The sequence below is a fragment of the Oncorhynchus keta genome, chromosome 10 (genome assembly GCF_023373465.1).
Source record: "Oncorhynchus keta strain PuntledgeMale-10-30-2019 chromosome 10, Oket_V2, whole genome shotgun sequence".
Taxonomy (NCBI): Eukaryota; Metazoa; Chordata; class Actinopteri; order Salmoniformes; family Salmonidae; genus Oncorhynchus; species Oncorhynchus keta.
Genome location: NC_068430.1, coordinates 365100 through 377500, shown reverse-complemented (window position 1 = coordinate 377500; position 12401 = coordinate 365100). Strand labels below are relative to the sequence as shown.

At 40.3% G+C, this 12401-nt stretch overlaps 1 protein-coding gene across 3 annotated transcripts in view; it reads left to right on the top strand.

Annotated features, from left to right (window-relative positions):
* Window positions 1-12401, top strand: part of stab1 (stabilin 1) — a 224961-nt gene that overhangs the window by 21309 nt on the left and 191251 nt on the right. For all 3 annotated transcript variants that reach the window (XM_052526150.1, XM_052526149.1, XM_052526151.1), the window contains exons 5-7: window positions 46-141; window positions 1630-1740; window positions 4034-4224. In XM_052526150.1, coding sequence (XP_052382110.1) covers window positions 46-141; window positions 1630-1740; window positions 4034-4224 — 398 coding nt within the window. The remainder of the gene's footprint in view (window positions 1-45; window positions 142-1629; window positions 1741-4033; window positions 4225-12401) is intronic.

The following is a 12401-nucleotide window of genomic DNA, read 5'->3' as shown; positions in this document are numbered from 1 at the left end:
TCTCCCTCCATGAATATTCTAACCTGTCAGCTAATGTTGTTCTAGAGTGCGGCTGTGTGAATGGAGAGTGTAACAACGGTCCTGATGGGAACGGAGAGTGCTACTGCCAGCCGCCGTACACTGGACCCAGGTGTGAACAAGGTAACCCCGCCCTCCTTTACATCAGATACAGTGGGGCAAAAAACGTATTTAGTCAGCCACCAATTGTGCAAGTTCTCCCACTTAAAAAGAAGAGAGAGGCCTGTAATTTTCATCACAGGTACACATTTTCCACCATAATTTGCAAATATATTCATAAAAAATCCTACAATGTGATTTTCTGGATTTTTTCTTCTAATTTTGTCTGTCATGGTTGAAGTGTACCTATGATGAAAATTACAGGCCTCTCTCATCTTTTTAAGTGGGAGGACTTGCACAATTAGTGGCTGACTAAATACTTTTTTGCCCCACTGTACATGAATGGGTTGTGCCCCAAATAACACCCTATCCCCTAAATAGTCCACTTCTTTTGGCCAGAGCTCTATGGGCCCTAATCAAAAGTAGTGCACTATGTAGGGAATAGGGTGCCATTTGTGATGCAGACCAAATATAGTCCATTGATATTCACCCTTACAAAAAAAGTGATGATTTCACATGGAAAATCGTGTTAAAACGTGTTTTTTTTTGAAGACCTGATCACGTTTATCACATATGTAGTTTCATGTCGTTTTACATGTTGTCACGTTATCACATTGACTTCAGATGTGATTACATACATCTTTTGGAACATTTCACATGTGAAATACATGTATTTGTTTTAAAGGAAACCCAGTTTTCACCGTGTTCTGGACCAGACAAGCTTTCAAAAAATAAAATTAATTGGTTGATAATTGTTATCTTGTTCTCATTTAGTGATCTCATTTAGTGATCTCATTTAGTTATCCCATTTAGTGATCCCATTTAGTGATCTCATTTAGTGATCTCAGTTAGTGATGTCATTTAGTGATCTCATTTAGTGATGTCATTTAGTGATCTCATTTAGTGATGTCATTTAGTGATCTCATTTAGTGATCTCATTTAGTGCTCTCATTTAGTGATGTCATTTAGTGATGTCATTTAGTGATCTCATTTAGTGATCTCATTTAGTGATGTCATTTAGTGATCTCATTTAGTGATCTCATTTAGTGATCCCATTTAGTGATCTCATTTAGTGATCTCATTTAGTGATCTCATTTAGTGATCTCATTTAGTGATCTCATTTAGTGATCTCATTTAGTGATCTCATTTAGTGATCTCATTTAGTGATCTCATTTAGTGATCTCATTTAGTGATCTCATTTAGTGATCTCATTTAGTGATCTCATTTAGTGATCTCATTTAGTGATCTCATTTAGTGATCTCATTTAGTGATCTCATTTAGTGATCTCATTTAGTGATCTCATTTAGTGATCTCATTTAGTGATCTCATTTAGTGATCTCAGTTAGTGATCTCATTTAGTGATCTCATTTAGTGATCTCATTTAGTGATCTCATTTAGTGATGCCATTTAGTGATCTCATTTAGTGATCTCATTTAGTGATCTCATTTAGTGAAAGGTACCTCAGTACTGTAGGTTGGTGTCTACTGATGATGTGTATTGTGTTTCCTCCAGTCTCTGCTGCCTGTAAGAACTGCAGTGCCTACTCCCACTGTAAAGGAGTGGCAGAGAACTCCGTGTGCCAATGTCTTCCTGGGTTTCACAAGACTGGAGACCGTTGCTCAGGTGACAGAGTTCATAGATATCACTAGGGTGGCAAAATTCTGCTAACTTTCCCAAAATTCATATGCTGGTCATTTATATTATATTCTGCTCTGTTCCATTCCATTCTGCTCTTTTCTATTTTATTCCATTCTGCTCTATTCTGTTCTATCCTGTTCTATCATGTTCTATGTTGTTCTGTTCTGTTCTATTCTGTTCTATCCTGTTCTATCATGTTCTATTCTGCTCTATTCTGTTCTATTCTGTTCTATTCTGTTCTATCCTGTTCTATCATGTTCTATTCTGCTCTATTCTGTTCTATTCTGTTCTATTCTGTTCTATTCTGTTCTATTCTGTTCTATCCTGTTCTATTCTGTTCTATTCTGTTCTATTCTGTTCTATCCTGTTCTATTCTGTTCTATTCTGTTCTATTCTGTTCTATTCTGTTCTATTCTGTTCTATTCTGTTCTATTCTGTTCTATCCTGTTCTATTCTGTTCTATCCTGTTCTATTCTGTTCTATTCTGTTCTATCCTGTTCTATTCTGTTCTGTTATAATATATTCTGTTCTATTCTGTTCCATTCTGTTCTATCCTGTTCTGTTATAATATATTCTGTTCTATTCTGTTCTATTCTGTTCTGTTATAATATATTGTGTTCTATTCTGTTCTGTTATAATATATTAAGTTCTGTTATAATATATTAAGTTCTGTTATAATATATTCTGTTCTATTCTGTTCTATTATAATATATTCTGTTCTATTCGGTTCTGTTATAATATATTCTGTTCTATTCTGTTCTGTTATAATATATTCTGTTCTATTCTGTTCTATTATAATATATTCTGTTCTATTCGGTTCTGTTATAATATATTCTGTTCTATTCTGTTATATTATAATATATTCTGTTATATTCTGTTCTGTTATAATATATTCTGTTCCATTCTGTTCTGTTATAATATATTCTGTTCCATTCTGTACTATTCTGTTTTGTTATAATATATTCTGTTCTATTATGTTCTATTCTGTTCAATTCTGTTCTGTTATAATATATTCTGTTCTATTCTGATCTGTTATAATACATTCTGTTCTATTCTGTTTTGTTATAATATATTCTGTTCTATTATGTTCTATTCTGTTCAATTCTGTTCTGTTATAATATATTCTGTTCTATTCTGATCTGTTATAATACATTCTGTTCTATTCTGTTCTATTCTGTTTTGTTATAATATATTCTGTTCTATTCGGTTCTGTTATAATATATTCTGTTCTATTCTGTTATATTATAATATATTCTGTTATATTCTCTTCTGTTATAATATATTCTGTTCTATTCTGTTATATTATAATATATTATGTTATATTCTCTTCTGTTATAATATATTCTGTTCTATTCTGTTCTGTTATAATACATTCTGTTCTATCCTGTTCTATTCTGTTCTGTTATAATACATTCTTTTCTGTCCTGTTCTATTCTGTTCTGTTGTAATATATTATGTTCTATTCTGTTCTATTCTGTTCTATCCTATTCTATCCTGTTCTATTCTGTTTTATTCAGTTTATTCTGCTCTGTTCTATTCTATTCTACTCTGTTCTATTCTATTCTATTCTATTCTATTCTATTCTATTCTATTCTGCTCTGTTCTATTCTATTCTGCTCTGTTCTATTCTATTCTGCTCTGTTATATTCTGCTATATTCTATTCTGTCCTGCTCTGTTCTATTATATTATATTCTGCTCTGTTCTATTCTGTTCTATTCTGCTCTGTTATATTCTATTCTGCTTTATTATTTTCTGCTCTATTCTATTATGTTCTGTTAAATTATGTTCTTTTCTGCTCTGTCCTGTTCTGTTCTATTCTGTTATATTACATTCTGTTCTATTCTGTTCTGTTCTGTTCTATTCTGTTATATTACATTCTGTTCTATTCTGCTCTGTTCTGTCCTGTTCTATTAAATGATGTTCTATTACATTCTGTTCTATTCTGCTCTGTTCTGTTCTATTCTATTCTGTTCTATTCTGTTCTGTTCTGTTCTATTCTATTCTGTTATATTAAATTCTGTTCTATTCTGCTCTGTTCTGTTCTATTCTGTTCTAATAACTTCTGTTCTATTCTGCTCTGTTCTGTTCTGTTCTGTTCTATTCTGTTATATTAAAGTCTGTTCTATTCTGCTCTGTCCTGTTCTGTTCTATTCTGTTTCAATCTGTTCTATTCACTTGTATTATGTTCTATTCTAATAAATTCTGTTCTATTCTGTTTTATTCTATTCTGCTGTGATCCCCTCCGTTCCATAATTAAATGTTTATATTATTTCCCAGGTTTTTGTTCTGCTAAACAATGTGATGTGAATGCGGACTGTTCTTGGCTGGGGGGGCGGCTGTTCCAGTGCCAGTGTAAGGCAGGTTACAAGGGGGATGGTCGAATGTGTGTTCCCATCAACCCATGTGACGAGGACAACGGAGGCTGTCCTCGCAATTCCACTGTCTGTGTCTATAATAGCCCTGGCAAGGTGAGTGTCTATACCAGCAGGGTAAAACTGTGTCTATTCCAGCAGGGTTAGTCTGTCTATACCAGCAGGGTTAGTCTGTCTATACCAGCAGGGTTAGTCTGTGTCTATACCAGCAGGGTTAGTCTGTGTCCATACCAGCAGGTTTAGTCTGTCTATACCAGCAGGGTTAGTCTGTATCTATACCAGCAGGGTTAGTCTGTGTCTACACCAGCAGGGTTAGTCTGTATCTATACCAGCAGGGTTAGTCTGTGTCTACACCAGCAGGGTTAGTCTGTATCTATACCAGCAGGGTTAGTCTGTGTCTATACCAGCAGGGTTAGTCTGTCTATACCAGCAGTGTTAGTCTGTCTATACCAGCAGGGTTAGTCTGTATCTACACCAGCAGGGTTAGTCTGTCTATTCCAGCAGGGTTAGTCTGTATCTATACCAGCAGGGTTAGTCTGTATCTATACCAGCAGGGTTAGTCTGTATCTATACCAGCAGGGTTAGTCTGTCTATACCAGCAGGTTAGTCTGTATCTATACCAGCAGGGTTAGTCTGTGTCTATACCAGCAGGGTTAGTCTGTATCTATACCAACAGGGTCAATCTGTAGCTATACCAGCAGGGTTAGTCTGTCTATACCAGCAGGGTTAGTCTGTATCTATACCAGCAGGGTTTGTCTGCGTCTATACCAGCAGGGTTAGTCTGTATCTATACCAGCAGGGTTAGTCTGTATCTATACCAGCAGGGTTAGTCTGTGTCTATACCAGCAGGGTTAGTCTGTCTATACCAGCAGGGTTAGTCTGTATCTATACCAGCAGGGTTAGTCTGTATCTATACCAGCAGGGTTAGTCTGTATCTATACCAGCAGGGTTAGTCTGTATCTATACCAGCAGGTTTAGTCTGAGTCTATACCAGTAGGGTTAGTCTGTATCTATACCAGCAGGGTTAGTCTGTCTATACCATCAGGGCTAGTCTGTCTATACCATCAGGGCTAGTCTGTATATACCAGCAGGGTTAGTCTGTCTATACCAGCAGGGTTGGTCTGTGTCTATAACAGCAGGGTTAGTCTGTCTATACCAGCAGGGTTAGTCTGTATCTATACCAGCAGGGTTAGTCTGTCTATACCAGCAGGGTTAGTCTGTATCTATACCAGCAGGGTTAGTCTGTCTATACCAGCAGGGTTAGTCTGTATCTATACCAGCAGGGTTAGTATGTATCTATACCAGCAGGGTCAGTCTGTATCTATACCAGCAGGGTCAGTCTGTCTATACCAGCAGGATTAGTCTGTCTGTACCAGCAGGGTTAGTCTGTATCTATACCAGCAGGGTTAGTTTGTATCTATACCAGCAGGGTCAGTCTGTCTGTACCAGCAGGGTTAGTCTGTATCTATACCAGCAGGGTTAGTCTGTATCTATACCAGCAGGGTTAGTCTGTCTATACCGGCAGGGTTAGTCTGTATCTATACCAGCAGGGTTAGTCTGTATCTATACCAGCAGGGTTAGTCTGTATCTATACCAGCAGGGTTAGTCTGTATCTATACCAGCAGGGTTAGTCTGTATCTATACCAGCAGGGTCAGTCTGTCTATACCAGCAGGGTTAGTCTGTGTCTATACCAGCAGGGTTAGTCTGTATCTATACCAGCAGGGTTAGTCTGTATCTATACCAGCAGGGTTAGTCTGTATCTATACCAGCAGGGTTAGTCTGTCTATACCAGCAGGGTTAGTCTGTATCTATACCAGCAGGGTTAGTCTGTATCTATACCAGCAGGGTTAGTCTGTATCTATACCAGCAGGGTTAGTCTGTATCTATACCAGCAGGGTTAGTCTGTATCTATACCAGCAGGGTTAGTCTGTATCTATACCAGCAGGGTTAGTCTGTATCTATACCAGCAGGGTTAGTCTGTATCTATACCAGCAGGGTTAGTCTGTATCTATACCAGCAGGGTTAGTCTGTGTCTATACCAGCAGGGTTAGTCTGTATCTATACCAGCAGGGTTAGTCTGTATCTATACCAGCAGGGTTAGTCTGTATCTATACCAGCAGGGTTAGTCTGTCTATACCAGCAGGGTTAGTCTGTATCTATACCAGCAGGGTTAGTCTGTATCTATACCAGCAGGGTTAGTCTGTATCTATACCAGCAGGGTTAGTCTGTATCTATACCAGCAGGGTTAGTCTGTATCTATACCAGCAGGGTTAGTCTGTATCTATACCAGCAGGGTTAGTCTGTATCTATACCAGCAGGGTTAGTCTGTATCTATACCAGCAGGGTTAGTCTGTATCTATACCAGCAGGATTAGTCTGTATCTATACCAGCAGGGTTAGTCTGTATCTATGCCAGCAGGGTTTGTGTGTATCTGTTAGTGCTGAGCGATTTAACCAAAATGTCAGTTACTTTTATTTTATTTTTAAAAGAATTGACCAACTTCGGATCAAATATTTAAATACAATGAACTACAATGACCATAATCCATTGCGCACGTACTTCCCTGGAGATGGAGAGAAGAGAGAAGGATGGAGCAGTTGAACTACAATGACCATAATCCATTGCGCACGTACTTCCCTGGAGATGGAGAGAAGAGAGAAGGATGGAGCAGTTGCTTCACAACGTATCTCTAACTGAAATTTCATGAACGATTTATCTATAGTTTTGTATTCAGCAATCATGTAAATATGCATTATTTAATTTTAAGAACTACTACAATAGTGCTGTTGTCAGACAGCAGCTCTATAGAGATGAGGTGATGACTTGGAATTAAATAATAAAGCCATCAAATCAAAAACAATGTAATAAACACAACAACTGAAATATTTTAGTGAAGTCATGTGAAGAAATGATGGTTAGTGATAAGCAGTAATGGACTCTACCATCATGTGACTTTTATTCATTATATTATTCTGTGTTGTTACAGCATTCAACATAATGCATAGTGCATTTAATGTCTAAAAACACCAATCAAACCTAAACCGAACCGACCTCAAATAGCTTGAAATGCTCAGCACTAGTGTCTATACGATTTAGAGGAGTTTAGTTATAATTTAGTTGTTTTATCAAGGTAATTCACTGATAAATCAGCTTCTGTTCAGCCAATTTGCTACGCTATTGTTTTGGCTGAGAGCCCCTCTTCCAAGCTTGAATTGAGTAGGTATCTCAAGACACCGGGGGTGTCGGGTTACGTATCCACAGCAAGACAACAGGGGGTATCGGGTTACGTATCCACAGCAAGACAACAGGGGGTATCGGGTTACGTATCCACAGCAAGACAACAGGGGGTATCGGGTTACGTATCCACAGCAAGACAACAGGGGGTATCGGGTTACGTATCCACAGCAAGACACCAGGGGGTATCGGGTTACGTATCCACAGCAAGACAACAGGGGGTATCGGGTTACGTATCCACAGCAAGACACCGGGGGTATCGGGTTACATATCCACAGCAAGACACCGGGGGATTATCGGGTTACGTATCCACAGCAAGACACCGGGGGTATCGGGTTAAGTATCCACAGCAAGACACCGGGGGTATCGGGTTACGTATCCACAGCAAGACACCGGGGGTATCGGGTTACATATCCACAGCAAGACACCGGGGGTATCAGGTTACGTATCCACAGCAAGACACCGGGGTATCGGGTTACATATCCACAGCAAGACACCGGGGTATCGGGTTACGTATCCACAGCAAGACACCGGGGTATCGGGTTACGTATCCACAGCAAGACACCGGGGGTATCGGGTTACATATCCACAGCAAGACACCGGGGGTGTCGGGTTACGTATCCACAGCAAGACACCGGGGGTATCGGGTTACGTATCCACAGCAAGACACCGGGGGTGTCGGGTTACGTATCCACAGCAAGACACCGGGGGTATCGGGTTACGTATCCACAGCAAGACACCGGGGGTATCGGGTTACGTATCCACAGCAAGACACCGGGGTTTATCGGGTTACGTATCCACAGCAAGACACCGGGGGTATCGGGTTACGTATCCACAGCAAGACACCGGGGGTATCGGGTTACGTATCCACAGCAAGACACCGGGGGTATCGGGTTACGTATCCACAGCAAGACACCGGGGGTGTCGGGTTACGTATCCACAGCAAGACACCGGGGGTATCGGGTTACGTATCCACAGCAAGACACCGGGGGTATCGGGTTACGTATCCACAGCAAGACACCGGGGTTTATCGGGTTACATATCCACAGCAAGACACCGGGGTTTATCGGGTTACATATCCACAGCAAGACACCGGGGTTTATCGGGTTACATATCCACAGCAAGACACCGGGGGTGTCGGGTTACGTATCCACAGCAAGACACCGGGGGTATCGGGTTACATATCCACAGCAAGACACCGGGGGTATCAGGTTACGTATCCACAGCAAGACACCGGGGTTTATCGGATTACGTATCCACAGCCTTTAACACTCATTCGCTGGTCTGTCCATCAATTTGTGTCAGAACGGTACATCACATCCTGAAAGCTGAGAGTCTCCTGCAGCCATAAAGTAGTCCCATGGTTCTACGACAAACAGAAATTCTTTGATATAGAATAGAATTTGAAAAAATGTAGATGTTAAACAAAACCACCTTGTGTTCATCACAGACGAACAAACTTTACATGAAATTAAATCTGAGATCGTAACCAATTTGTAGCATTGCTTGCCAACGCTTTGATTACAAGGGGAAAGGGAACAATGAATGAGGTCAGTGCATCAGGAAATTAGGCTGATAGCATTACAACTGTAATAGATCTTTACTAGGACAGCCTGGGAGTGATCTGAGTGGGGCGGAAAACTAACCGTTATTGGCAGAGGTTTGGAACCAGGCCAAAACTCCGTCCCACCAAAACAGGCTGAAATTTCAGGCGGTCTTTTCAAACAGATCTTACACTGAAAGTGCATCATAATTTTCACATTTTCACAGTATTATTCCAAACTCATAGTGTGGAAAAATACATGAAACACAGGAAAATCTCGTTTTTGAGTGCACTGGGTCTTTCACATTAACAACCAGTCTAGGTAATAGTGTATGGTTTAATGGGATGGTTAGGTGTATTTATTTGTATTTGATATTTTTTTTTAACCTTTATTTTAAACCTCTACAGGATTGGTGGGTCCCCCTCGGGACGGTTAAGCTAACATAGGCTAATGAGATGAGGTTGTAAGTAACAAGAACATTTCCCAGGACATAGACATATCTGATATTGGCAGAAAGCTTGAATTCTTGTTAATCTAACTGCACTATCCAATTTACAGTAGCTATTACGGTGAAATAATACCATGCTATTGTTTGAGGAGAGTGGCACAGTTATGAACTTGAAAAGTTATCAATAAACAAATGAGGCACATTTAGGCAGTCTTGATACAAATGTTTTAACAGAAATTTAATGGCTCATTGAATCAGTCTAAAACTTTGCGCGTACACTGCTGCCATCTAGTGGCCAACATCTAAATTACACTAGGAATAATACATTATGGCCTTTCTCTTTTCAAATGGTATCAAGAATATGCATATCCTTGCTTTAGGTCCTGAACTACAGGCAGTTAGATTTGGGTACGTCATTTAAGGCAATTTTTTTTTTAAGGGTCTGATCCCTTAACTAGGCAAGTCAGTTAAGACAAATTCTTATTTACAATGACGGCCTACCAGAAGGTCTCCTGCGGGGACGGGGGCTGGGATTAAAAATACATTTAATTAAAATATAGAACACACATCACGACAAGAGAGACACAACAACACTACTTAAAGAGAAACCTACGACAACAACATAGCATGGTAGCAACACATGTCAACACAGCATGGTAGCAACACATGTCAACACAGCATGGTAGCAACACATGTCAACACAGCATGGTAGCAACACATGACAACACAGCATGGTAGCAACACATGTCAACACAGCATGGTAGCAACACATGACAACACAGCATGGTAGCAACACATGTCAACACAGCATGGCAGCAACACATGACAACACAGCATGGTAGCAACACATGTCAACACAGCATGGTAGCAACACATGTCAACACAGCATGGTAGCAACACATGACAACACAGCATGGTAGCAACACATGACAACACAGCATGGTAGCAACACATGACAACACAGCATGGTAGCAACACATGACAACACAGCATGGTAGCAACACATGTCAACACAGCATGGTAGCAACACATGACAACACAGCATGGTAGCAACACAACATAGTCATAGCCTGTTCTCTCTTCTCTCTCTCTCCACACGGCGCACCAAGTCGAGGTCCAAAAGGTTTCTTAAAAGCTTCTACCCCCAAGACAAAAGACTCCTGAACAGCTAATCAAAGGGCTACCCAGACCCCTCTTTTACACTGCTGCTACTCTCTGTTTATTATCTATGCATAGTCACTTTAACTCTACCTACATGTACATATTACGTCAATTACCTCGACTAACGGTGCCGGTTTCCAACTGTATATAGCCTCCACATTGACTCTGTACCGGTTTCCAACTGTATATAGCCTCCACATTGACTCTGTACCGGTTTCCAACTGTATATAGTCTCCACATTGACTCTGTACCGGTTTCCAACTGTATATAGCCTCCACATTGACTCTGTACCAGTTTCCAACTGTATATAGCCTCCACATTGACTCTGTACCAGTTTCCAACTGTATATAGCCTCCACATTGACTCTGTACCAGTTTCCAACTGTATATAGCCTCCACATTGACTCTGTACCGGTTTCCAACTGTATATAGCCTCCACATTGACTCTGTACCGGTTTCCAACTGTATATAGCCTCCACATTGACTCTGTACCGGTTTCCAACTGTATATAGCCTCCACATTGACTCTGTACCGGTTTCCAACTGTATATAGCCTCCACATTGACTCTGTACCGGTTTCCAACTGTATATAGCCTCCACATTGACTCTGTACCAGTTTCCAACTGTATATAGCCTCCACATTGACTCTGTACCAGTTTCCAACTGTATATAGCCTCCACATTGACTCTGTACCAGTTTCCAACTGTATATAGCCTCCACATTGACTCTGTACCAGTTTCCAACTGTATATAGCCTCCACATTGACTCTGTACCAGTTTCCAACTGTATATAGCCTCCACATTGACTCTGTACCGGTTTCCAACTGTATATAGCCTCCACATTGACTCTGTACCGGTTTCCAACTGTATATAGCCTCCACATTGACTCTGTACCGGTTTCCAACTGTATATAGCCTCCACATTGACTCTGTACCTGTACCAGTTTCCAACTGTATATAGCCTCCACATTGACTCTGTACCTCTGTATATACATTGACTCTGTACCAGTTTCCAACTGTATATAGCCTCCACATTGACTCTGTATATACTGTATATAGCCTCCACATTGACTCTGTACCGGTTTCCAACTGTATATAGCCTCCACATTGACTCTGTACCGGTTTCCAACTGTATATAGCCTCCACATTGACTCTGTACCAGTTTCCAACTGTATATAGCCTTCACATTGACTCTGTACCAGTTTCCAACTGTATATAGCCTCCACATTGACTCTGTACCGTAATACCCTGTATATAGCCTCCACATTGACTCTGTACCGTAATACCCTGTATATAGCCTCCACATTGACTCTGTACCGTAATACCCTGTATATAGCCTCCAGATTGACTCTGTACCGGTTTCCAGCTGTATATAGCCTCCACATTGACTCTGTACCAGTTTCCAACTGTATATAGCCTCCAGATTGACTCTGTACCAGTTTCCAACTGTATATAGCCTCCACGTTGACTCTGTACCAGTTTCCAACTGTATATAGCCTCCACATTGACTCTGTACCGTAATACCCTGTATATAGCCTCCACATTGACTCTGTACCGGTTTCCAACTGTATATAGCCTCCAGATTGACTCTGTACCAGTTTCCAACTGTATATAGCCTCCACGTTGACTCTGTACCAGTTTCCAACTGTATATAGCCTCCACATTGACTCTGTACCGTAATACCCTGTATATAGCCTCCACATTGACTCTGTACCGTAATACCCTGTATATAGCCTTGCTTTTTATTTTACTGATGCTGTTGAATTATTTCTTACCTTTATTTTTTACTTAACACTAATTATTTAAAATAAGTCTTAAAACTTCTTAAAGCATTGTTGGTTAAGGTCTTTTAAGCATTTCACTGTACACCTGTTGTATTCGGCGCATGT